The sequence below is a fragment of the Plectropomus leopardus genome, chromosome 24 (genome assembly GCF_008729295.1).
Source record: "Plectropomus leopardus isolate mb chromosome 24, YSFRI_Pleo_2.0, whole genome shotgun sequence".
Taxonomy (NCBI): Eukaryota; Metazoa; Chordata; class Actinopteri; order Perciformes; family Serranidae; genus Plectropomus; species Plectropomus leopardus.
The window spans coordinates 7,910,275-7,937,028 of NC_056486.1; the positions used below are offsets into that span (position 1 = coordinate 7,910,275).

At 39.8% G+C, this 26,754-nt stretch overlaps 2 protein-coding genes and 2 non-coding genes across 8 annotated transcripts in view; 1 reads left to right on the forward strand and 3 right to left on the reverse strand.

Moving 5' to 3' along the window:
- LOC121962682 (TSC22 domain family protein 1-like) overlaps window positions 1-13,952 on the reverse strand; it is a 30,758-nt gene extending 16,806 nt beyond the window's left edge. Inside the window, exon 1 of the mRNA XM_042512929.1 lies at window positions 11,224-13,952. Within this exon, the coding sequence (XP_042368863.1) occupies window positions 11,224-13,220 (1,997 nt within the window). The 5' untranslated portion in view covers window positions 13,221-13,952. The remainder of the gene's footprint in view (window positions 1-11,223) is intronic.
- A 3,239-nt stretch (window positions 13,953-17,191) lies between these two features.
- On the forward strand, window positions 17,192-17,263 carry trnad-guc. The gene has a single exon. It is a non-coding gene; the product is annotated as a tRNA-Asp (tRNA).
- Window positions 17,264-17,456: 193 nt separating this feature from the next.
- On the reverse strand, window positions 17,457-17,527 carry trnag-gcc. Its single transcript has one exon. It is a non-coding gene; the product is annotated as a tRNA-Gly (tRNA).
- Window positions 17,528-18,251: 724 nt separating this feature from the next.
- dmd (dystrophin) overlaps window positions 18,252-26,754 on the reverse strand; it is a 317,286-nt gene continuing 308,783 nt past the window's right edge. For all 5 annotated transcript variants that reach the window (XM_042513263.1, XM_042513262.1, XM_042513261.1 and 2 more), the window contains 2 exons: window positions 26,514-26,603; window positions 18,252-21,864 (listed from right to left, as the gene is read on the reverse strand). In XM_042513263.1, the coding sequence (XP_042369197.1) occupies window positions 21,746-21,864; window positions 26,514-26,603 (209 nt within the window). In that variant the 3' untranslated portion in view covers window positions 18,252-21,745. The remainder of the gene's footprint in view (window positions 21,865-26,513; window positions 26,604-26,754) is intronic.

The following is a 26,754-nucleotide window of genomic DNA, read 5'->3' on the forward strand; positions in this document are numbered from 1 at the left end:
CACAGGAAGTGGTGCGGCCGCCCCCAGTCACATGGATCTGCACGGTGTTTTTGTTTTAAGTTGTGATGTGAATGTAAACAGAGTCGGAGCGGTCAGTGCATCAGCAGTCAGGATCTTCTCAGCAGCGATTGGGAAACTTTTCTCGGGGCTCTCTGCAGTGTGCAGGCTTCACACAGGGGTCCGGATGTGTTTTCACAGCAGGAAGGGTCGAGGCTTGCACACAAAACAATCAGGACTGGCTTTACGCAGAATTACTTCTCTTTACCTCGAATTCAGCTCTTTACCTGGACGTGTCACTTTCAGGGGGGATAAATGTTTTTTTTGACAGGTATTACAGTGATCAGGTTAGTCAAAAAATAAACAAAAAATCTGGAGTGGAAAGGCCTTTACTGAGAGATATTTGATGAATAGTTTGGACAGGTCTACCCTGCCAAGGTGTCCTTGAGCAAGACACAACCCCTGCATGATTTTTGGGTGACATCTCTTTGCTTTTCTACTCAACAAAGCATCATATTCATTCCCATCTAGTCTCCCAGGGCCAAACATGGAGACAACATACTCCACCAGATACTTTGAGTTTTTCCTGAATGCTTTAGCACTGTCTCTAAAATCATGAACAGTTGTAGCTAATGCATTTACCAAAACTGAATGCATGTTCTTCGGTCTCTACATTGCTATATTATTTTTTTCAATTATTGCCTTTCCACATACACATGTGGTGTCGAGCTCAAGACAACACTGCATGTGACAAATATAGAAAGAAAGATTTGGTCTTCTGTTTAACACAAATGTTTTTGTTTTCTTCTCTAGCAGCACAATTAATCAAAATTCTATCAAAATGGCAACACGGCCAAGCACAAAATCCAAATTGCAGGAGCTACAATTTTTAGATAAGAGTAAAAAATGTCACAACATACCATTATAATAAAGCACTGTGGTGCTACAGAGAGACAGCCTTCAAATCATATTTCAGACAAAAAAGCAATGAGCTTGTTCCGTACACACTGCCTGTCTCAACTGCAGCAGTGGGGTTCAAACTTAAGTTTATCTTAAGAAAAAACTAGACCTGTGCTACATACCATTTTTTAGGGATCGAGGGCTTCAACAGCAATAAACAGCAAACATACGAAGCTTTAGATGCTTAAAAAAGGTCCTCTCTATGCATTTTTTTTGTTTCAAAATAACAGCTTGTGACAATTTTTCTTATCAGGAATATTATTAATTATATATTACTCATTATAGACCTACATAAATGCTCATTAAGAGACTCTGAATCTGAGACAACACCTAAGAAAGTGGAAAAACATCGTCCAGCCCTAACAAAAGCAACACAAATATTGGTTAACTTGAACTGTTAAACAACAACCATGTCTTCATAAAACACCAAGCACCATTTGCTGGTCTCTGAAATCACTTCATTCATGGGAAAAACAGACATTTTAGTATGAAATACAAAAGAATAATTCACTACAATTTCTGCATTTTCAAAGCACAAAAATGTAATATTATGAAACCTGAAGTAACTTAACTTCCGACATTAAGCATTATGTGCCAGGTACCAGTTATTCAGTATATTCTCCTCTTGCAGTAAACTCAGCTGGATACTTTTAGGTGTTTTGGCACCAAAGGTTCAATTATAGGATCTGAAATATCACATTTCTCCGCTGTTAAGTATCAGCTTAGTTTATTGTTTTTTCCACTGTGAGAAAACCCACAAATTAAAATTATGTTAGAAGGATATGACAGACAGAGAGAAAACAACAGTACAGGTGTCACTCTATAAGAGGGATCGAGGGAAAGCCAGTTAAAACCAGTCATGTTGCCTCTCCTCCTCGGTGCTCATGTTTTTTCCTCCTCAGTGTAAATGCCCGTGGGGAAAAAAAAAGCATAATAAAAAACTTCTCTCCTGTAAAACACCTACCATTTCACACACACGTGCACACACACTATAAACCATGCTGACGGACGGGCTCATAAACTTGATGTGTTTGCTGAGAACGGCAGACAGACATGCATGGACACATATCACATCCTCTGTCCAAGAATCTGCAGCTCTGCATGAAAGCACAAGGCGAGCAAACGTGACACCCGTCGACTTGGCTCTGCACCCCCAGCCCTCCAACCCCCCAACACCCCACCAACCCGTGCTGCCTGAACCTGAACCTGTCAGAGCCGGGTGACGTTCTCATCTGGCTGCATTAACATCTTCAGATGCACTTTGAGAAACCACAGCAAAGCCTGAAAACATCGCCCTCCCGATGTCATGTCAGCGAGGACTCATGCACACGTGACGCATGCAGAAATAATGAAGCCAGACCACCAACGTGCAAAACAATCTATTTTCATGATGGATTCATCTCCTGATGAGTTTTTTTCAGTTAATACATCAACTACTTGTTCTACAAACTAAAGAATGCCTGTCAAAATTATATTTTCAAATGGCTGGTTTTGCCCTAAATCCAAACAAATCCAGTTTATTGTCACATATGACAAAAAAAAACACAAATCCTCCCACTTGAACTGAAACAAAGGGTATGTTTGGTGTTTTTGCTCAGAAAAAGAAATACTTAAACAGGAAATAAATCATCAAAATAATTGTAATAGAGCTACAATAATTAGTTGATTCTGATGATAATTTTTAATCAATGTTTTAGTGATTCCTTCAGCAAAATGTTGAAATTCAAGTGTTGAAAAAACACTGTCTAGAGTGGAATACATAGAAAAACTCTGTATTTGGGCATTTTTCGATGCCTTGATTCCCTTAATGCAGCTACTGAAAAACTTTTAAATAAAGTACACAGAGTCTCAAATACTTTGCTTCGTGCCAGTTTCAGCCATGCTGCTTTATGTTGCTGGGACAATTTTGGGAGAATTTGCACCACACCAGGGTGGAGTTAAAGCTAGCAGCGAGCAGATAGTGAATCCTCTGCTCTGCGCATCCCAGTAACAAAAATATGAGTGTTGTTGGTTCCACTCTCTTAATCTGTGTGACGTTAAAGTGAGAAGTTTTTGATGAGTATAAGAAAAAAAAAAAAATTTCAGACTCATAAGCAAGAACAGGTGGATTTTAATGAGAAGAGAGCCTTAGATCAAATGTATCCAAGTAAAAGCATATTATTAAAAAGCACCATATGTTTAAATAAATGTCAAAATTGCCTTATAATTATTTTTACCTATTGACTTCTGATAACAAAAAAAAACTTCATGTAATATTTTTATAGGAAGAGATCTATCCTCCAGAATACACTTTTTCCCCTAAACTGACTCAGACTGATGTAAAGGTGTCCACGTGAATCGGTACAGCCCTAAAAATAAGCACACCTTCTGCATTACAAAGCTTGCCGGAGGACACATGATATCAATCGCTGTGCTGCTGGGCTCTTCTGCGGCCATGAACCACGCTTATCTGATATAACACACCCAGTTCTGATAGTAAGCTCAGAAGATCTAAAACCACTTATTTCTTTGTGATTCAGACATTGCGTGCAAGAAAGACCTTTGCCGCAAGGCACATTTTAGGTCAGCGACTCTCAAAGCACGTCAGGGTTATATAAACAACTGCTCTCCCAGCTCGGAGGATTCATGAAGCAACACTGCCACCATGTGGAAAAACAGCGGTGCAACAATGTGAGACAAGAAAAGAGTGACAGTTATGGTAATGGCTCTACTGAAGCAAGATTTTATGTCACAACTTATTAACAGACAAATTACTGATCTACTTTCAGGTGTGATTTATTGCACTCGACGTCCAAGAGATGCCGCCCAAGAAATAAAAGGCACCACTAACAGTTTCACAAAGCTCCTGTCCGACTTTATATCTGAAGATCCACCAAACAGCATCAAGAACGCAATGAAACAGACAGAAAGAATGCAAATAATGTGCAGAGCCAGACAAAACCCCCACAGTGGACTACCATGTGCTGCACGTCTGTCTGCTCCAGAGTCGGAGAGTTTCCATATAAGCACATCTGTTTCTTGCCTCAGTTAAGCTACCTGGGGTTTACAGAGATGCGTCTCTGCGTCTGCAGTCAGATGAAAAAAAAACACAAGCAGATGTACCTGAAGAGATGTGTTATGGTCAAGTTAAACAAGCTTTTAAAAACAAAATAATGTAAAAGTAAAGACTAATTCTAGGATAAATAGCGCAGCAACATTTTAGTTATGGGTTTACATATAAATAATTTTTTTTGGCACATCATACCTCACATGACACTTCCTTAACTCTTGGTTTTCCCCTTAAATTTACCTCAAATTATTTAGTTTCCATTTCCCCAAATAAAAAAAAACCTGTCCTCAAAAGTGTCTTTGTAAACTTCTTCTAATCTGTAAGTTTTGTAGAGTTGTTTGATCGAAACAACATACGTTTATTTAAAAGGTTAACATTATTCAAAGATATTCCTTTGGGAAAAAATATAAGCTTTGTAAACTTAGATAAATACATTTATGCTATCGAGAATAGATAAACAGGTAAGCGTTTGAATTACTTAATTTACAGCCAGTAATTATATCAGCCGGATGTAAGTCTGCATGGAAGAAGGCATTTTGGCTTTTGGATTTGTAGGCCAACAAATTTACGAATAAAAAATTAATTACTGTTAATCAAAAAATATAATTTCATTGTGTGTTATTACATTAAATGAGAAACCTGAAACATTTCTAAGATATACTGTGCAGGGTTTTTCTTAAAAACAACAATGTATAGATTCAAACTGAAGTAATCCCTCTCAATCATCGCTTAGGAGCCACTCTGAGCGTGCAGCAGAATATTTATCTGCAGACACTCTGTCCTTTGACTAAGACTCTTTTCTTCTTATTCTCAATTTTCAGGACTGAGTATTTTTGTTCTTTTTTGTGTATTTATGGGCATCTAACCCCACAGCACTTATGTGAGGTCAGTGTTTTATAACAAAGTGGTGACCAGCTGCCAGACTGTAAGCAGCAGGCGTCCAAGAGACAAAACAACACAAATATAGCGAGCCAAAACGCCAAAAGAGTGTGAATCTTTTTGGCTTTTACTTTCACTTTAGCTTGCGAGCGTCTTCACAAACAGTTACTGGCAATCCTGCATTGTATGACCAGCACATAATCCCACATAATGGTGGACCTTGATTGCAAATTATCACGTTTGATTCTTAAATTTAAGTACATTTTGTGCAAAAAGAACAAGTGATTATTTTCATTATCGAATGATCTGTTGATTATATTTCTTATTAATCAATTAATCAATCTGTGTCATTTTATAGATCAACAACTAAGGTGCCAATCTGTGTTTCCTTATTAACATTTAAGAAGCTGGAAACAGAATTTTAACTTATTTTTTCTAAAAAAAACATACTCAAATTTAATCAGCTATCAAATTAGTTGGTGATTAATTTAAGAATTGTCAGCTATTTGATTGATTGTTGCAACTCTTGTTTTTAAAGTTGAAAATACAACGTAGTCCACGAGGAACAAGTTTTACATTTAAAGCTTATGTTTCTCAGTTTAGTTTTGTCTTTGTTACATTTATTAGTGATTTTATCTTGAAGTGTGTTCAGGAGAGCAATGGTTCACCAATAAGGTTGTTTTTAGGCATGACTCACTGCTCGGTTTTATGTTTATACCATAAATAAAGTTTGAATAGTGCAATCAGTTACATGTACTATCTTAGCTGAGTAAAAAAAAATGTCTCTAGGTTCTCCTGGAAGGCCTGGGGATCCTCAGAGCACGGCACTTAAAGAAGCCAGTGTTTTCTTCATCATAACATGAGCAGTAATTTTGACAGTAGCTCCGAGCATTGATCCATATTTGGTCTTAGCCGTCGGGGACTCCCTGTGCCTCGTAAAAGCTGAGTAATGGATGGCGAGCTAATTAAAAAGCAGGCGTGTCAACATTAACAAAACAAATCATCGTCAGTCAAAGCCGGTATAACTGCAGTTTGTGACAGGTAGCTTATTATCACTAAAACACTAAGACCAACAGCGAGTGAAGCACCACATAAAACCAGAACAGCTTTCAGTCGCATACTGACTCAAAGCACATCGTTAGAGATGGTTTAAAGGAGCCAAAGCTTGGCTAAAATTTATGACAAATAGGACGCCAGCATACAGAAAGATAACAAAGTTTGACAGAAATATCATTTTCGGTGCCTGGAAATGACTTAGAAACCAAACTAATATGTTACAAACAAGAAACAAAAGAAAATGAACCTTTTTATCTGCGACTGATCATCTACCGATGCTGGGGAGTCATGAGATTGTTGTTAACAGTTTTGAAAACAGATCGCATAATCAGAAAATAAGCCTGCATCCACAGAAAGTTACACAGCTCATCACTTTAATCAAATATATTCTGCCGCTATCAGAACAAGGCTCCTTTGACAACCTTGCCAGGCTCAACAAAAACGAGTCTTGACTCTCACATCCACCTTTAGCACACCTGTTGACTATTAAAGAGGCGGCCTTGACTGTTTGATTATGATTATTTTGTATTCAGCCTGTTGGTGCCTCTCAACACACATTTGCTTCATTAAAGCAGCAGTAAAACACTGAAAAAACCTACGAACTTAAAAAGAATGCGCTAATGTAAAACTGTCAAAAAAGGCTGCGTGAAAAGTTTTACGAGCAAATAATCAGTAAAGCTTGCACCTCGAACTTTTATGGCTCCAGAGCATGAGGTCATTCAGTGAAATTGCCCTCGTAAAACTTAACGTTGTATGACACTTCATATATATTTGGTTGTGAAATGCACGACAGCGCTGTATGGTGCTATTCAACAAACGCAACATCTGGAGAGGAATTACTTTTAGATTCTTGTGGTAAAATGTTTTGACTGAAGAACAGAAAATAATTTTTCCATGAAAAAATAACCCAAAACAATCACAAACCTGTGTGATCAATATACTCAGGTATTATTTTGGTTTAGGCTCATTGCCACACATGCTTCACTAGAACATAAGCAGTGCTTCGAGATATTACACTGTTATTTCTGCACCAAAACATAAAGACCAAGACATCTCAACAGGTGATATAACTCAGTTTAAAGGGGACTATTTTATGCAGCACATGCATTGCTTGGTACTGTTTGCAAGGCAAGGCATTAATTCATTCTTTGCAAACTGAATAAAAAAAATAAAATTTGGTGGAAAGAGAGAAAGGTGTTTGGATATCACACAAGACAGCAGGTGTATTATCTATTTGAAGTGTGAGTCAAAGTTAGAAGTGTTTTCCTTCTACTGTGAACCGATGCTGGTGACTATCCAAAAGTCAAATTATACCGGCCCCAACCTGCGGGCTGAAATTTCACACGGGGAGGCACGAGGGCTGACGATGAAAGCCCTGATTAATATCACTGTCCTTGCGGCACTCTCACTGACATCAAGCTCCCTGACAGATATAGAAACGGGCAGCAAGAGCACATGAAACGACACAAGCAGAGTCCTGGGAAACACAGACACGCCCTCACATCTCTGTTTTACAACATGTCACAGGTCATGCACACAGCTGAGGCGTTGTCAGAGTCATGACAGCTGCAACGTGACGCGTCTAAAGAGGCAAACTGGACTCTGACACAACTGAAACTGTGAATACAATAATCATCATGGAGAACAATTTCATGATGTTTATGGAAAGAAACAAGCAAAATATCTCAGACATCTTGGGTCTGGTCACCATTTTCCTTTTGGAGTCTGCCATTTAGGGCTGATGTAAATTATTTTCATAATTGAGTCATAATTTTAGTAAATTTTTAAGCAAAAATTGCAACAACAGTCTGGTGTTGTTGCAATTTTGTGTCTGGTAAGAGTGTCTCTTATGTCTTACGTTTTCTGATTTTTCTCTGTTTTAAACCATAAACTGAATATCTTTGGGTTTTGGGCTGCAGGTCAGACAAAAACAAACTATACGAAGACATTTCTCAACATAATTATCAATTTAAAAAGTAATAAGTAGATTAATCAATTTTGAAAATGGAAGTTGCAGCACTAAGTCAAATATTGTACTGTACACTTTGCTTTAATCTGTCGCTGAACATTTGGTTCAAGCTGCCTTGAAGCTTTGATCCTAATATTGGAAATCAACTGTAAAATCTGGATTCAAATGCAAAGCCTCAAAAATTATAAACAGCCCATAAATTAGAACTTCGAATCCACCATTATTCATATAATGGTGGATTCATATATACATCAACATAAATCATTATTAGTTTTCCTCAGACAAGAACATAACACTTAGTGAAAGTTTTGTGACTCCAATTCACTCTCATCTTACGTCAGTCGCTACGAGTCCAGCACTACTGAAACTGGGACAGTTTGACTACACGAGAAACACTTACAGATATGCAAGCAAAGATTTTGAAAAAGTCTGCAATATTTCCCAAATTTGCAATGACGGCCTCCAAAAGTCGAGTGGTAAATGCGCAAAACCAAAGTAGCGTATCACAAATCAACAACCAGCCTGGCAAATCTGCTTACCGTAAAACTTCAAATAAAAGCCTCGTCAGTCAAAACCCCAGTCCCTTTAACTAGCCGGGTGTGGTGACATATTTTGAAAAATAAAGGCCTGTCTCAACTGGAGGGCCAGTCTGGTTACCATGCAAACTGTCATCCAAACTGGGCTGTTGGCTACCTGCTGGAGTTTATGTTAGTTAGCTGCTCAGATCATAAATACAGAATGTATTTATGTTTAAACTTTTTTTTCAGGCAACTTTCTTGTTTTTTGCTTTTACACATTTCTTGCTAACTTCTGGGTCATGCAAGGTTTTGCATGTATAAAAGGAGAGGGGTATATTAGAGCATACTAGTGTTAGAAAAGAAAGAAAGACAGAAAGAGAGAGTGACAAAGGGAGATTAATAGAGAATAAGAGACAGAAAGAAAGCAGTGACATGGCCAGATCGCAGCATGACATGACCACGACTTAGACAAAGCAGACACACAGACTGTCTCTAGGACAGAGGCCAATTCATGACAAGACGACGGGCTGATAAATGGACGGACAGACGGAAAAAACACTTCCAGAGAGCATGAAAAAGACACACAGTCGTGATGGGGTGCTGACAAAAGCCTCCACAGAGAGCACAGCCCTGCTCTGTCTGCAGCTGAATGTGACCACGCCGACATTAAACCCGCAGTTGTTGCACCCTCCGTCTCTCCGTTCCTCGAGGTCAGACAAAATCTGAACAGCTGAAAAAACACAGATAGCTTTAGCTAACCAACAACCTGCCGTGCTGATAATTAAATTAGAGGTTTGTTTACTGGTTCACTCAGCAACTGCTGTTTAAATCATGGGAAGACTCAGAAGCCTGTCTCCATTTTTCACGTACTGTATATTTGGAAGAAGCTTTCAGACCAGTGGTTCCAAACTGGTGAGTCACTGGTCCATTCTGAATGGACTGCAGGTGACTCGCAAATATGTCGAGTTTGTAAAGTCTGCTTTCCTGCTGTAAAGTTAGATTTTTGGGTTTTTTGTGACCCTCGCCAAAGCTACACATATTTTTTCCTTGAGCCTCTCTGAATGACTTGGGGAAAATGCATGAAGTTTTTGTTCCACGTGATGTGTTCAAGGACCATTGGAAAATTAAAAATCAAATGATAATTTTTGTTTTAACAGTTTCTGGCTGTAATAAACAGTGTCTTTTTAGCAATTTTTATTTCAGCAGGCCCCCTGGGTTGGAAGGCACGTTTTCTTTTTTTAAATCACCAGAAAAATAATAATAAAAAAACATTGCCTAGACCTTTTACAAAAAAAAAATGCCAAAATTGAAACAAAAAATTAACCATGCCTTTCAAACCCACATTGGATTTTTTTTCTACAGAGAATGGGCAAAGCCCCCAATGTCTTCAAACCCGAAAAATGCCCCTAGTTTTAATTAATTGCACTTTATTGTTGCAATATGTTTTCCTTCATTCTGTTTTAAGCCCACACATCATTTATCTTTTGTCAAATAAAATTGAATTTGTAGTAATTTCTCTCATGTGCAGACCTTGAACTAATGACTAGGGATAAAGCTGGACCCAGTGGCTGAACAGTGGGGAAGCACTGTTAAAGACAGTTTCAAAAAGCTAAATAAAAGCCACAATGCACAAGAACATATGTATTTCACTTCAGTTATACGCTCAGGGTGAGGCTGACAGTCAAACTCCCTCCATACCCTGCAGGCATTATTGTTGCACTCACAACATGAAACTCCTGCTAAACCAGAACGCGTGACAGTACAGTGGTAACACTAGACTGCTGCCATAACAGTGCTCCATTTCTCTGCTGCGAGAGGTTATTGGATTTATGCAGCACAACTCCATATCAGGCTCTTTACAGTCTCCGCAGCACAGACTATAAAGACAGACTAGCACTGCATCTTCAAATGGGGCATAGGAGTTTTTTCCAGGGCATCGACTCTATTTAGACCAACCATGTGTTTTTAGAAACTACCTGCAACTGCAACAATCACTTTTAAGCCGCAAAACTAACAGGAACACAGGATTGAGTAATTGTGCACATAAATAAACTGCTGCACAGTTCTCTCAGGGTGCTACAAATCAACAGATCCAGTGTCTATTAAAAGACTAAACCCGAGGGGAGACTGAGGGGAAAGGGAGATGCAATGACAAATAAGGGACGGCGCAAGGCACACAAAGAGTCTTGCGCTAATGGAGGTGGATGTTTCATGGTAGGGGGTCGACGGGGGCAGAACATGTGCTGAGTCACCAGCTCCCTCAGTGACTCAGCAGCTCCACCGCTTCTACTCTAGCCACTGATATTTTTCCACTCCAGCAGGTGAGCTCAAGGCTGCCCCCACTTTCTAATTCACAATATATAAATAAAGTAATTTCCACTGGGAATGGTTTTTGTACATCCAAAAATGTGAGGAATGTTCTAAAATCCCAGAAATATTCTAAAATCTAAGAAATGTCCTAAAATCCAAAAAATGTCCCCAACTCTAAGAAACATCCTACAGTCCTTGAAAGTCCTAAAATCATACAAACATCCAAAAATCCTCCAAATATTCATGGGGTTGCTGCAACTGGCCCCTGGCCTCCTCCGCCATAAGAGCACAGCAAGTTGAGTATCCCCATGCCATAATCACACTGTAAATCATGTTTTTCCTTTTAATATTAATGCAAAGGAAAGTATATTTTGATGAGATGTGACACTGAAAAGCCTGAAAGTTTACTGAAAAAAAACACAACATGCAGAACAGAGTTAACATCTGAATAAACATATTTGGCAGCACAGGCCGTCCATCCTCACCTGTCCTCCTCTCCTTCAGCGTGCTGAGTCCTGAGGCCCGCAGCAGCCGCGGCCATGAAAGCACTCGCCTCAGCTGACATCCCCATGTGGGCCAGCGTTCCAGCAGCACCGCCGGCCTCCGCAGCCCCCTCTCCACCTGCGGCCACCCCGAGCCTGGGCAGCCCCAGCAGACTTTGGTGCTGGAGCAGAAGCCTCTGGGCGTCCTCCAGCTGGGATGTCCTTATGGAGCTTCCTCCTCTTGGGACCTGTGTAAGGGTCGCACCCAGATTTAGGAGAGGCTGGAGATCAGCTTGTAGTGCAGTCAAAGGCATGTAAGGGGTCCCATGTGTGGGTGCTACTGGGACTGTGGCAGTGGAGGGGGGCGGGACTTGTGTCTGAGGGAGAGCTTGAGCTGGGAGGGTCTGTGGCTGTCCTGTAAAAGCTGCCTGGACAGGTGGGGCGACCTGACCTTGATGTGGCAGCTGAGGCTGAGCTGTGACTCCTGGAACTGGTGCTATGGAGATTCCCGTTGTAACATGCGGTAGCGGAGGCTGGACCTGGGTCTGGAAGGGAGCGGTGGGCTGGATAAAATCTGGCTGTCGAACACTCCCTGGTGCTATGACCCCTGCGTGGTACTGGGGAGCAGGGTAAACTCCCTGGGGTTGAGCCTGCAGGGGATCCACAGTGTAGGGCAGCTGCTGGGGTATTAAAGGCAGAGGCTGACTTACTTGTGGTGTTGCTGTTGGGAGAGTGACAGGAGCCACTGGTTTCTGCAAGTGAGCCCCAGCAACAACCTCCTGGGGTGCGACATAGGTCAGAGGAGTGGTTTGGGGGAGTCCCTGTGGTGGGCTCTGCATGGCTTGTGGACTGGTGAAGTCCTGGCTTGGTGGCTGATAGGGCTGAAGCGTGTGAGGAGGCTGTACAACAGGTACGCTCTGATTAATCCCAGTGTTACCTGCCTCCGTCTCTGCAGCCACATCTGCACCTTTTGGTGCCTCAGTTGTAGTTGGATGAGGAACCTCCTTCTCATAATACTCTGTACATGTCCATCTTCCTTTGCGGAACGGCTCAGAGTTTGTATCTAGTTTGACAACTCTAAAGCGAGAGCCAGTAGCTGTCTGGGTGTGCTGGGTTTGAGTGTTGGGAGCAGCAAGAGACGGGCCTCCTCCGACAGGAGCTATTTGCACACTCACAGTAGTGCTGTCAAAACCTGCAGGCCCAGGAGGAGGAGCTGCAGCAGCAGACATATTTGAAATGTTCACACTGCCTTGTAGATGTGGATCAGCGGCACCAACGATAGGGGCTAGTGGCTGGGTCAATACACCTGCTGGTTTACTGTTATCCAACATGGGTTGCCTCTGTGACTGGCTCGACGTGGCTTTGGGAGCTGGGCTGGAGCAAGCCAAAGGAGCGATGGATAGAGGTGGCAAGGAGGGTTCACCTCCTCCTATGCTATCAGAGTGATGATGCTGAGGATAATAATGATGATGCATGGTCCCGTTTACCATTGAGGCGTGCTGCTGAGACCCCTGAGGGATGGAATGAGGGTGAAGGGGCTCGTTTGGGGACACAATTCCAGGTGTGTCAACCCCATGGAGACTGTTGAGTGTCTCATCAGAAGAGCTTCTATCCGGGACACCTGTATCTGTGGCCCTGGACACGGAAACATCCAGCATATCAGAGGAGGAGAGGTCTTCAGTGTGGGACTCATCCATATCATCGTAGCTTTCTGTATCATCTGCTAAGCTGTTGTTGCCGCTCACGTTGATCTGAGCTGAGGTGACACTTGTGATCTGGAAGCCACTCTTCTTCTTTACCTGGGCGCCGGCAGTTTGAGACTGAGGCTGGTGGTGCAGTCCGGGAGAGTTGGATCCAGCCTGTGTTGGATTGTCGTCGGCCGTGTTGACTGCTCCACCGCCGCCGGCTGCAGAGGACGCACCGCTGCTGCCTCTCCGGTAGTGAAAACCTTTCCTACTCCCGGTCCCAGGAGGGTCTCCAGAAAAGTCCTGGTGGTGCATCTTTGCCGTCAGCTGGTTACTGAAGGCCAAGCAGTGGCTACCGACTAGCTAAAACAGATGCTAGCTAGCTGGGTCAGCTGCAGTACCGCGATACTAACGAGCCATAAGTGAGAAGTCAGATGATTTATGTCCTTTAAAAATCCAGCTAAACGCCAAAGGCTGTAGTTACGATCAAACTTATCGTAACAGCGACGTCCCTTTTCTTTTCACATGTATTTATCCAACTCCAGAAAGATTAAAAACACTAAGTTAAACCACGCAAACAAAATAAACAAAGAATGCGAAATTCAGCTAGCCGTTGGTTAGCTTAAAGCTGCGATTAGCTACGCTCTCCGAGAACTTGGTGTACCCTCTCTTTACTACTTATGAGTATTTCGCAGATATTAGTGTCAAAGTCAAGCAATCGAAAATTAATAAATAACCCAGATTAGTGTACTCAGGTGGTCTTCAAAGTGAATGTGAAAGCTTCTTAGCTGGCCGGTGAATGTCGCAGGAAATCAGCCGTCGCATCAATTCCTTTCCCCGGACGTCGAGTCTCCTTTTTCCCCGAGACAGAAATAACCCGGGCGAGTAATAAACTCCGTGTGATGTCAACAGACAACGGTGTCCAGATAATATCCGTCTTTGTAGTGGTGAAAAGTGTCCGCTAAGTCCATCTCGGAGCGTCTTATGGAGTCCGTGTTTGCTGTCTCATTGCCGGTGAGCAGCAGCAGCTAACGGCCGGGCTGTCAGTCTCAGCGGAGGGAGGAGGAACGCAAACACTGACACTGCGCATGCGCGTCTCTGCCCATTTTTTCTTTTTTTTAGATTTGTGCAACATTCAGGCTAATCTCTGAAAATCGGAAAGTACAAAATCTATGTAATCAAGCTTGTATTCAAGGATGTCGAGTCATTTTTTCCTCTTAGAAAGACCGATTCAATCATGTACTTGTCGTTTTCCGTTATTGTGGCCATTTCATTGTAAGATATTTTGGTGTTTTCAAAAGTATCTATCACTTAAACCAAATTTCAGAGCCCCGTTTTACAATATTTAGGAGGCAATTGAAAGCAGCACTGGACCAGGTTGTGTTTATTTATTTTCTTGGACCCCACTGTTTGGGAAGTGCTACTATAAGCAAGCAGTATCAACTAAAGGAGGAAACTGATTTTCCAAGTTCCTGGTTTGTGCATAAGAAATTAAACCATTATCTAATGTCAGGGTACCTGCAGCTTAAAGCAGGTAATATTTAAGGCTTTTTAAGACTTTTTAAAATGCCATTAAGACTTAAGTTTAAGACCAAATTTCTAATTGCCTTCACTTTCAGTAAAACACAGATAATTATCTGTCAAATGTTGAAAAAAAAAAACAACCCTTTTTAGAGTCAAACACATGGAAGATTGCTTAATTGCTTGGATTTCCAGCATGACAAGTTTAAGAAGAGGAATTTGTTTGTTTAGCAAACAATAAATGTTACCAATATTTTTGAGATTTTGCAGTCCTGTGTCTATTTAAATGGAGTTTGGTGGAATTGATGATTGGGATTTTGGGGTTGTTTCTAGTGAAACAAAAAGGATCTTATTTTTTAATAATGAGTAAAAATTATTTCATTTTTCATTTCACTTCATTTATGAGGACAACACACATTAATTAACATTTCTGTAGATGCTTAATAATCTGAGCCTGTCAGTGGCAAAAACAAGGACTTTGATTAGACATACATTGATGCACAATTGCCCTTAATGGTGACATTGCAGCCAGTTTAGAGGTTTCTCGCTGCAGCTTCTCTCGCTCAATATTTGACCAATTTCAAAAATAGTTATCTCTTACCGTCACATAGACATAAAATATGGGAAACAGGGTCCAGGTTGAAAAATACTAAAGTTACCCCTTGAACAAGACTGATTTTCCTCACAGCAAATACACTGTACTGCCTTTTAGAAAAGTTTCAGTCTTTGCTTTCTATATTCAAATAATCTTTGGAAGGGCAGGATAAGAAGCCAATCCTTGCTGAAATGTCATGTAAAACAAGTCCTGGCACAAAAATGACAGATGAATCATCTCCTCATATAGGACCAGCTTGTCCTGTCTGTTTGGTAGAAGACAGCTCTTATACAAATCCCCCTATACAGATCCATTAAAAAGTACTCAGATTTTTAAGCACCTGTCAGTTTTGCACTTGCCTTCTGGCAACAAATTCTTATGTTAAACACATGACAGCAGGACAGATTGATGTGTTGCTAGAATAAAGGGGTAAAAAAGTTGAAGAAGTGAGACACGCCTGTTAGAGCACTTCAAACATGTCAGCGTTGTGGCTATTCATAAACTCACCACATGCACCTGCAGGGGAGGGCGAGTGATGGGAAAGTTCCACTCTGAAGTCTGATTCCAAAGGTTGCATAATGTTGAAACCGCAGAGGGTAAACAGAGAGACGTCAGCCATGCTTTCTGTAAACGTTCAACCTGAACGTCAAGACTGTTCCTGGACAGCATCTGCTGATTGGAAGTTTTAGTGTTTAGTCAAGGTCATCCTCTACTTCATTTTAATGTAAATGTATAAACCGTCAAAATCAAAGGACATTTTTCTGTTGATTTCTGGTAATTAAATTCCTCAAGTATTTAATTCCGCTTTTTCTTTTTTTTAAACTTAACTGTTTGCACCTTCATTCATACTTATTTGCAGTCCAACTAAACATGTATTTTACCACAATTTATTCCTGTTGCATTTTGCATGCAACAACTGATTTATATCACTTCATATTTTATCCTTTATTTTAACTTGCACTATATTATATCCTCACAGCCTTTTTTTAGTTCCTCTTATTGATTCTACTGCTGTGATTATGTCTTATTATTATGTATTTATTTTTATGAATACTCAAATTGTGTTGTCGGAGAGAGTCTGTGACCCCAAGTTTTTCAATGGCAACTTGGCTCTTGTAATTGTTCTTTATTGGACAATAAATAACTAAACTTGAACCCTATATATTATATCAATCATAGCCCCTTTAAGTGTGATTTAAAAAAATAAAAAATAAAATAAATGAAAATAAATAAAAAGATATAAATAAAAAAATATATATTTTATTACTTATCAGTTCCTTTAAAAGTCATTTAATAATGAATAGAATATTTCACTGCTCAGAAAGCACATATTTATAGTTCAAAATAATGCCTAATAACTTGAAATAACATCCCAAATAATTGTTAGTAATTTCACAATTTTACCTGCATGATGTGGTTTTCCTATTCACCATTTCAGGTGTTGCATTGTTTTCCAGATGTCCAGCTGGGCGTCTGGGTGTGTTTTCATATCCTGGGGCGACTCAGTCTTTCACACGCCCACCATGTTTCCCCGTCTTCAGGCGTTAGTGGCAGAGACTGTAGCGCCTGGTTCTCTGTCAACACATAATAGCTTTGTGCATGTGGATGGCTGCAACAGAGAAAGGAGAAAATTCTTAACATGTATTCATTCACAGAAAACAGCAAGCATTTGCCCCAGGGCGAACTTTATTACTGCATGTGATCTGTTCCATGCCTCAACTGTGATGTTATTTATATTTTCTATTAACAACGTCAAACCTCAGAACATCAGCAGAGGAATTATTATGGAAACAGAGATATGACATTTAAGACCCACATTAATGATGTGACTTGTCAAAGAGGAAAACACAGAACAACTTACCAATTCTTAAGGTGACACTCCTCACAAAATCTATTTTGAGTGAAGCCTCACCACCTGTAGGCTGAAAAGCCGGATCTGAAGAGTTTATTGTTTGCTTATGAGAATGACGCACTGCTTACTGCAGCATCCAGATTAAACACATGCAAAATGGATGGACCTTCTGCTACTAGGGCGTTGTCTAGATGTAGGTTGATTTCCGGTTTTGCCGGTCCGGTGTATGATCTTAAACTGGTTTAATTTCAATTAAATGAACACCAAAAGTGTCGAACCCTACTATAGTATTCAGAGGGCTACAATGAGGAAGACGACTCCTCGTTAGTATAGTGGTCAGTATCCCCGCCTGTCACGCGGGAGACCGGGGTTCAATTCCCCGACGGGGAGTGCGGTACGCTTTTTTGAACATCTCCTCACCTCGTCCGTGCCAGACGCCGAAAAAATGTTGTTGAATCGGCTGGCAAAGAGGCGACAAGAGCAAGACCTTTACAACAGTAATTTTATGATGGCCCACAGACTGACGTGTCAGAACACAAAGCAAAAAGCCCGACAGTACAATGTCAACAAAACAAAAGGCAGCTGCATTGGCCGGGAATCGAACCCGGGCCTCCCGCGTGGCAGGCGAGAATTCTACCACTGAACCACCAATGCTCACATGCTTATATCATCCACAGCCACCGCTGAGTTTTTGACGTAATATTGCCTTCGTATTCCTCTTCGGCCGAAATAGGTGGCAGTACACCGATCCACTTTGTGTCCCTCAAGAGTGCAACGGCACGCCAGATTTTAAGAGTAACAAGTCCGGTTTATAAGGTCATATGAAGGCATAACAGGAACATGAGTGTTCTGTGTTGCATTGTCAGTGCAGAAGAGAAATAAATTGTTCTGTATGAAGTATTTGCACAAATGTGTATAAGTTGCTGTCAGTAGCACTTAACTCCAAATTTGAGGTCATGTATGCAGGCATGTACTGTTAAACCATAGGATACTTTATTTTTGTGTGGACTAGATTTTCAAAATAAATGTTTTTATTGTACCTTGCACTTATCCTCTGGAGTCCCGGGTGACATTGGTTGAGAGGCAGGGTGCACTCTGGACAGGTCAACAGATGATCACAGGGCTGACACATAGAGACAGACAACCATTCATGCTCACATTTACACCTACGGGAAACTTGGTGAACAGTTAACCTAACCTGCCTGTCCTCGGACTGTAGGAGGGAGCTGGAGACCTGGAGAAAATCAACACTGACTTGTGGAGAACATGCAAATGCCACACAGGAGGGCCTGTAACCTGTGGCAGCAGTGCTAACCCCTGCACTTATTCTAATCCTGTTAAGAAACAAACACAACAAACAGCAAATCAAAGAGGGGAGTCAAATCAACATAACTGCGTGCTTTATTGATATACAGTAAAGCATTTTATAATACAGTAGTAAGGCATATATTTGGTGGAATCTGATATGTTGTGAAGTATTGACGCGTTATTTGAAAAATGATGTGAGAATGAAACACAAATGTTAGAAATGAAAAAAAAGAAGAAGAAATCAATCAAATCCAGTGTCTGGATCAAAACAAAACCCTCTTAGGTCATACTGCAATAATGGGATGCCAAAAACAAAGGAGTGTAACGCCGCAGTGCTCACCGCGAGCTTCTCTGAGTGGTTATACATTAAATAACAATGGAGTTTATTTAGTCACACATGCTAATATTGTAACACCTCACACAGCACAAAACAAAATAGCTTTTAAACCGAAGACAAAAAGACACCTCTAGAATAAACGCATCGTCCACACAGGAAACAAATATCTAGTATGTCCCAGGTATGACAGTAGTGCACACGGATTTGTTTGATTTGTGTAAAATGCTCGTTTTTAAACTTTAAAAATGCAGTAAATGCATCTGAACATTCAGACTGGAGGCTCCTACAGTGCAGTAGAACATGTGACGGAGTGAATAGAATATCTGACGTTAATCAATCATCCAGCAATATTCAATTAATAACAAACAATCTGAGAGGAGTGTGGGGTCGAGTACAGTAGAGAAATTGCCTCCGAACTGGACTTTGACAATTCAGACGAGGTAGAGCTTCCGTTACTGGGCTTCCTAAAACTTCCCAAAATATTTCTCTGTTAACGTTGAAACAGAAAAAAATCCTCAAAAATAATCTCAACTAGCAGCCTTGTAACACTGTAGTGCTCAGATTCAATTAAAATCACATTCTTCTAAGTTCCTCTTACAGTAATTCAGACAAAAACTAATAAACAGTGTACTGTGTGGAGTCGACAGACACTTAGAAAGCATCTTAGTGATCAAAATTTGAATAAAATCCTGACTTAAGATGTACCAGTGCAATAATCAGGACTTTTTTCTTTAAAAAAAACCCCCAAGTCATTTCTGAAGGAGTCTGTCAAGGACTGATTAAGAACTGAAGAGTGCAGTTTGGATATCCTGTTTGGATATAAAAGATGCAACTTTAAACTTGCTCCATTTTATTCAACAAAAACTACTTTTAGTTTTTGCAGGGGATACTGGCAGACCAGCGGATGTACAGTTTGGACTTTGAAATGTAGGGTCTTTTCTGATATGCTATAAAGTTGCATAATGGGAAATGTAGGATCCAGTGTTTTCAAAGTTTTACCCAGAATTGTAACAAAATTTCTGGATATCTCAGCATCTCTAACGTCAACTTCTACCATTCTTTTAAGAATCTGTCTCTTATGAGTCCCTCACCTTCATTGAAATGCTATACTGAATCACTGGACTGAGCTTTTAAAGGGATGGTTGGTATTATTTCTTTCAAGTGGGGTTGTGTGAGGTACTTATCCATAGTCAGTGTATTACAAGTGAAGTGTGATCCCAGCTGCTCCTTTAACTTGTGCTCTATATTAAGTCCTTTTATATTCTGAACTGCTGCTTTATAATTGTCCATGTTGAGTGCCAGGAGTGCCGATAAGGAAGCTAAGCAATGCACTGCTGTGTATGGAGGCAGCAGCAAAACGTATTTTAGTGTCCGTATCAGTTTAAGTGTATGCTATATTTAGAATAATTTCATAAATTAGAACTTGCCACAGACAGCCCTTTCAGAGAGGAGAGGCGTTAACTGCCTCAGTTGTCTCTCTATGATTGCATCAAAGCCGTCAGACTCTGCTGACAAAAGTAGTCTTTTGGGCTCACAGCATACAGAGCTGCTGGTCTGCTGCTGCCTCGATCAGTTACTTAGTCGTGGTTCTGTGTGACCTTTTTAATCTGCTAGAACCCTTTTCAACGCCAAACTCGTAATAACACAAACTAACTGATTGAGGCAGCAGTAGACCAGCATCTTCAGTCTTCAGTGATTTTAAACTACTGTTTTTCTCAGATAGTAATAAAAAAGTTCCCAATTGGAAATCACTGTTAGACAGCATAATAAAGCTGTGAAAATAATCAAAATATGGCGTACCCTTAAACTGATTTTGTTTTTGTTTTTTGGTTGCTAAAATACATTTTGCTGCCCCCGTGCAAAGCAGTGCATTTCTGATCTTCAGTGACGTTACTCCTGACTGCTTTCCCAAATGGGGGTGAGTCAACCGCCATCTGCTGTATGCAATACACTGACTATGGATAAGTTCCTCAAACTATCCCACTTCAAAAGATCCAAGCTATCCTTTTAATGTGCACAGGCATCTATACTGTGACTCATACCAGCTGCAGCTTTTCCTCACAGTCGTCGGGGTGAAGTGACATTTATATTAAGTTTAAAAGATGATGCACTAACATTTATGTGCTATGCTAATTTTATATACGTATATATAAAATCAACACAGTGTACAAATAGTAAATCTAATCTTGAGTCAATAGGATGACAAATGCAAGACAGCTCACTTACTCTGGGCCTTTTTGGTGCTGAAAACAATATCAGAGACAAACTGCAATAAGATTATTCCCCACTACTTGAGGACAAAAAAACTAGAAAAGTGATTTAGTCTTCAGTCTTTTCAAATGTTCAAATGTTGTTCAATTATGTCTTTGCTGACTCACCTCAGTTCTGAATCGGGCCTGTTACAGCATCTGTTTAAGCACACAGTACACTGTGCCCAAAACAAACACAGGGATGAAACTGTTGCCATAGAGATGTTAATAATAAGAATGACGAACAGATCGATGGATGGATAGATGGACGGATGAGTAAATAAATGAATAATTCAAATATAACATGAGGTTCGTCAGCCAGAGCCGCCTCCAAAAAAAGCTGTAATGTAATGTGGAAATTAGGCACCACCACACAAACACACACACACACACACACACACACACACACACACACGTACACACACAGAAACTCACACACAGTCTCACAGACAACGTACTGTAAAGATCCAGGATGCCTGCATTACCTTGACTGTAGTGTACGCTGTTATAGAAAGACATTTTTCTCTTAGAAAGCACCCTTATGATTACAATCATTCTTTTTTTTTGATACAAATGTCTGAAATGCTTTTGCTGTTTCCCCAATTACAAAGAGATGGCAATTATTCGACCACACTGAACACACATATTTGTATCTCATCTCTCTTTGCCCCATCACCCCGCTCTTGTTTTATACAATTGCATAGAAGTTTATAAACCAGCCTCTGTTAATAATAAAACAACTTCAGGACGTTTTAAGAAACTACTGAAATCTACAAGGTATAATGTTTTTCTTTTGTTTTTGTTTTTTTACGCGTCATTGCTGGAACCGCAATCCTTCACAAAAATAGACGTTATATATTCTCTTTGTAAACTGTGTTTCCAATCCAGTTGTTTTGACTAGAAAAGCATGCGATAGGTAGGAAGGAAAGGAGGAGAGGAGAGGGAGGACGAAGGGATGAAGGTTGAACGGGGGCGGGATCAGAAAGGCAGGGCCTCGTGCTGTTCGGCGCTCTGCTCGTCTGTCATCACGCTGACTAGTGACTCCATGGCACGGCCCAGATCATCGGCCATGTGGAACAAACTGCCAATACTGGGACCTGCAGAGAGAGGGGAAGGAAATGCTTTGGTTAACACGAGCTCACAGGTACATGACAGTTAAAACGGGCCACAGTGTGTGCTACATACACAACAAGACATCTACAGCAACACTAGCAGCTCTCTGAGGCTTTCCTGAAGTTACAAGCTGATCGCTAGCACTGTTTGAATGTTTAAAAGAGAGGTGTGCTTGGACGGAAATGGTGTTCTTCAATACATTTAGCATTTCAGTAAAACATCATTAATAAATCTTAGACAAAAAGTGTTAAACGTCAGCCAACCATCCAGATCAATGAAAATTGTCATTAGTTTTGCAGGTATTTGAGGTTAATAAAATGGTATGCTAATGCATAGACATTAAATGGTTAATTCTGCATTCTGCTGATTTTTATGCAGCAGTTTGTGCCTTTTCTGCACAAATTTATGATGTAAATGTCTTGAATTTTGTCACAGTAAAGGTCTCCTGCAACTCTCAATGTGTTCCCTGCAATTTAAAGATAATATTGTAATGTTTTTTGCAGCTTTTAGTTAAACCAACACCTTTCACGTGCATTTAAAACATCTGAAACCTGAGCAAACTGATTTGATTTCTTTTAAAAATATGACTTAAGAAGCAACAAGCAACATGGAAAAAGTCCCACAAACTGCAAGAAATAAGGAAAAGGTGACAAGAAATTCTTTCTTTTTTTAAAAAAACAACTAAATTTCAGGTCAAGCCAATGTTCTCAGGTTTCAAAGGATTAAAATAAATGCTGAAATATATTTAAACAATGTTTTGTTTTGGAGTTTGTGTTATTCCAACATTTGAGTCAAAAAAAGTGTGTCAAACAAATGTTTATTTGTTTTGTCCAAATATCAGTTAATTGGTCTCCTTGATTAAGAAAAATACGGTATCAGCCCAAAAAATTCATATCAGTCAACCCCCAACATATTCCACACTCACGTAACAACCCACTGCATGCAGCAGGGATGCAGAAACAAGTGAGCAGAGCGCTGATGGTTTAAGTGCACCGCCAGAACAAAAAGGGTGAGTTTGACATACAGCATGTTTGGCTTTGCTTCATATATCAAACTGTTTTGAGGTCAAAGATACCCTGCACCGACCACTTGCATCTACCATTACAACTGATTTGTAAATTCTGACTGAAAAGCTCTTCATAAGGTTTTTTTTTTAGTATGACCACAAAATCAGCAAAGATTTAAGCCTTCAGTTGCGGAATAAAAAAACCCCATGCTGCTGTTTGAATCATAAAATGTCAAGCAAACTCCCTCTTGCTTGGATTTTGCTTCAAATGTACAATAGGACCGGCTTGGTGCCAGATCTATGAATTGTTGCCCACATCTGTCATTTTTTAAGCAAATGAAAAAATCAATGAAGTGTAAAGTCTGGTTATGAAACTACAACAGCACCCCTACTTGGCCAAAGTAGAGCACAAAAGAGCATGCAGCAAATGGCACAGCAGTAAACAAATGTTCCTGTCTGAATGTTTGCAGGGACAAATAACACCATTTTATAGTGCCTAAACTTACATTAGTGAGAAATTCTCTTTTTCTAATCTAAATGAAACACTGTTGATATCTACCACTCTAAGAAAAAGATCATTTATGCCTCAGAAATCACAGAACTCTGCCTACAACAAACTGGTTTTATCCGATTAAACTGTGGCTGAATCTTATACTGAACCCCAAATCTACATGCATGCAGAGATGCTCTATTCACACACACATCATACTCCCCACAGTGCAGAATAGAGCGGAAGTGTGACAGGACAGAAAAGGGAAAGGAAATTAAAGACAGGGAAAGAGACGGAGGATTGTTTTTTTATTTTTACCCCTGAATCACTGTACCATGATGTTTACACTCGTTTGGACATTTTGTGCGAAGTTGCATTTTCTACAGCAGCCAAACCTCAGTCCCGCTATTAAGCCAATTATTATATTTTTCTCATGACTATGATTATGTGTTCTGGTAGAAGCCAAAAGTGGTACATACATGGTAAGTGCATGAAATGGAAATACTTTTTTACAGGCCCAGGTAAAAAAAGTACTCTAAGGTAGACTTTATTTAAGCATATATAATGTACTTATGATCAATGTACTAAAAGTTGGCTATTTGTTTGTATGTCATTGGTCTATCATACATGCTACTACTTAAATAAAATTAATGTATTTGGCTGTAACATTTTAAGATTCCATTAAGTACTGAAATATATAATATACAACAATTTCATACTGGTCTACTTAAAAAAATACATGCACATTTCAATGCAATCAAATACAAACTCAGATAAATGATACATAAAAAGTAATTTCACCACGTTCTGATTTTAAATAAATATATATATTCATTATGTAATATAAGTGTATTAACATATATAAAAATTGGTTGAATGTTACATAAAGTAGAAAAAGTCAATTTAAAACAGCATTAGTAAAACAGATTCTTTTTAGTATATATAAGTGTTCCTTAATGGTGTTTTAAAATATTATAGTGAAGTCAAATTAACTGTATTTTAGTATATCATTAGTAATACTAATAATGATATATCATTAGTATATGAAGTACATGTTAGTACTTCAAAAATGGCACACTTTTAGTACATAAATCATGTACTGACAAAAACTTTAAATGCAACATTTTTGTTTTTGCTCCCATTTTTCACGGGTTTGTTTCAAGATCGAACACTTTTTTTGATGCTCAGCAGAAATATTTCTCTGTAGTGCTTGTCATGTGAAATCCTAACAAAAGCCTTTTTTTTCAAGATGAAACTGCGCCTTTTAGAGTGGCCTTTTATTGTGACCACTCCATGCCACCTGTGTAGTAATCATGCTGTCTAATCACAGAAAATATTTTAGAGAAGCAGGAGTGCTCATGAACACAGATTTTAACAAATTTGAGACCAGAAAAAGTGATGTCTTTGTGTATAAACAAACACACATATCTTTAACAAAAACCTTTGAAAAACAGGCGCAAAAACAAAAGTGTTGCATTTAAATTTTTGTTATCTGTAAGTACACGTAAATCATGTGTTTTTCGGTATATTTTTATATGGAAATGAGATGAGAAGGTGAGGGGAGAAAGTTGAGCCACTAACCTCTCATGGGTGTCCCCTTCTCCCTCCTGGCTCACGGAGAAAAAGAGGAAAGGAAAGAAAGAAAAGAAGAAAGAGGAAAAAAATCAGCCTTGCGTTGGTAACAGAGAAAAATAAGTGAAGGACAGGAAACGCTTTACTTTAAGATTTACAGCTGAAATGAAGTTTAAGTTTGAGCATCTCACTGAAAGGAAAATGTATGCTTATCCAAAAAAAGCAGGATAAACAGTACTGCATTATCAATTTTGTTCTAATTTTATATAATTAATTGCTATTTTCACAATTCCCTTAACTCTGTAAGAGGTGTAACATGGTCATTCTGTGTATTTTTTTTGTTGCAAAAATCCTAGATTTTTACCTTGCCCAAAGTTTGACCTTGAGAGTTTTTACCTTTTTGCATTACATGAATTTTGTTGGTGGATGACAAAGACAATAACACATCTGACTGCATCACCTTGGTCTCTCCTTAACTATGATGGCAGTTTTTTATTTTGATTTTATTTTGACCAATTTGCAGCTTAATGAATTATAAAAAAAATATCACCAGTTGCAGCCCTATGTATTTTTTTCCTATATTGTGGCCAATTAAATGTGTAATTCAGTGTGCTTTTGTCTTAGTGTTCACCAAATCGTCCTACCTGAGTCTGATGATGGTTTAATCCTCTCTGAACACACGTACACGGGGACCTTGACCTATAGCCAAAGCCTTTTAAGACAAGTCAGCTGTGTATAAGATGATGTTATTGGTGCCTGAGTCTAATGAAGATCTGATCGGTGGAAACTTCTCACAGACACTTTGAATAGAAATCACTGTGGAAGCAGAAAATAATTTCCCTAACGAGACCTAAAACCTCTTTCTCTTACATCACAGGCCTGTTTTCCTGTTGTCTCTAGGCTACAGTTACCTAGCAATGATCATAATAATAGGTATCTTTCAAAGAAATGTCCTGTAATTAGTTGTGTCAATTTGTATTTTCCTCAAAGTTAAATGCCTTAAGGAACGCTTCAATTAAAACCATTTTTTAATTCTTGCAGTGCCTTTGTCTCCCCCTCCTGGCAAAGACAGTAATTACACAAGCACTGTGGACATGTGCTTGTGACGCATGTCTGCAGGTGAATTCGCCGCAACGCCCCCAGGAGCTCTATCTTCAAGTCTTTTTTTTGGACCTAAGTCCTACCTTCCAGAGTGGTGCCCCCCCCCCAAAAGAAACTTTTCTTGGACGCTTTTTAGGATTTTCTGTCACAGTCCTAGCTGCTGCTCCATCACTGTGGTCTCTCTCCCCTTCCTGCTACCTTAAGTTCTGGCCCGTGCACCAGTGCGGTCGCCACAGGCACCACAGCCTAGCACACTGTGAATACAGAGAGCTTTTCCTGATTGCAACAGGTTTAATCAGCATCGTGAAAACTCGTTCGGCGTGAATGTGACTGACGTTCATGTATACTTAAAAGTCCCCACTCCAGCTTTAATTTAACTTAATAAATCTATTTAATTACTATATGATTTTGTATAGGAAAAAGTGGATATCATGTGCAAGACACACTGGTGTTGGTGCCCGTACCCTGGCTGTGAGGAAAAGAGTTATTGAGCTGTTCCATCACTTCCTCCAGACCAGATGCATCTTGGGAAGGGCTGGACAGCTCGTCATCACCTGAAATAGGAAGGAGATTAAGTTTTTCCACTTTCAGAACTAAAATAAGGCCCAGTCAAAATACCCTCCTCTCTCTCCCCCGCTCTCTCACTCTCTCTCTCTCTCACACACACACACACACAAAAACTTAAAGAGGGCATTGTAGTCATAT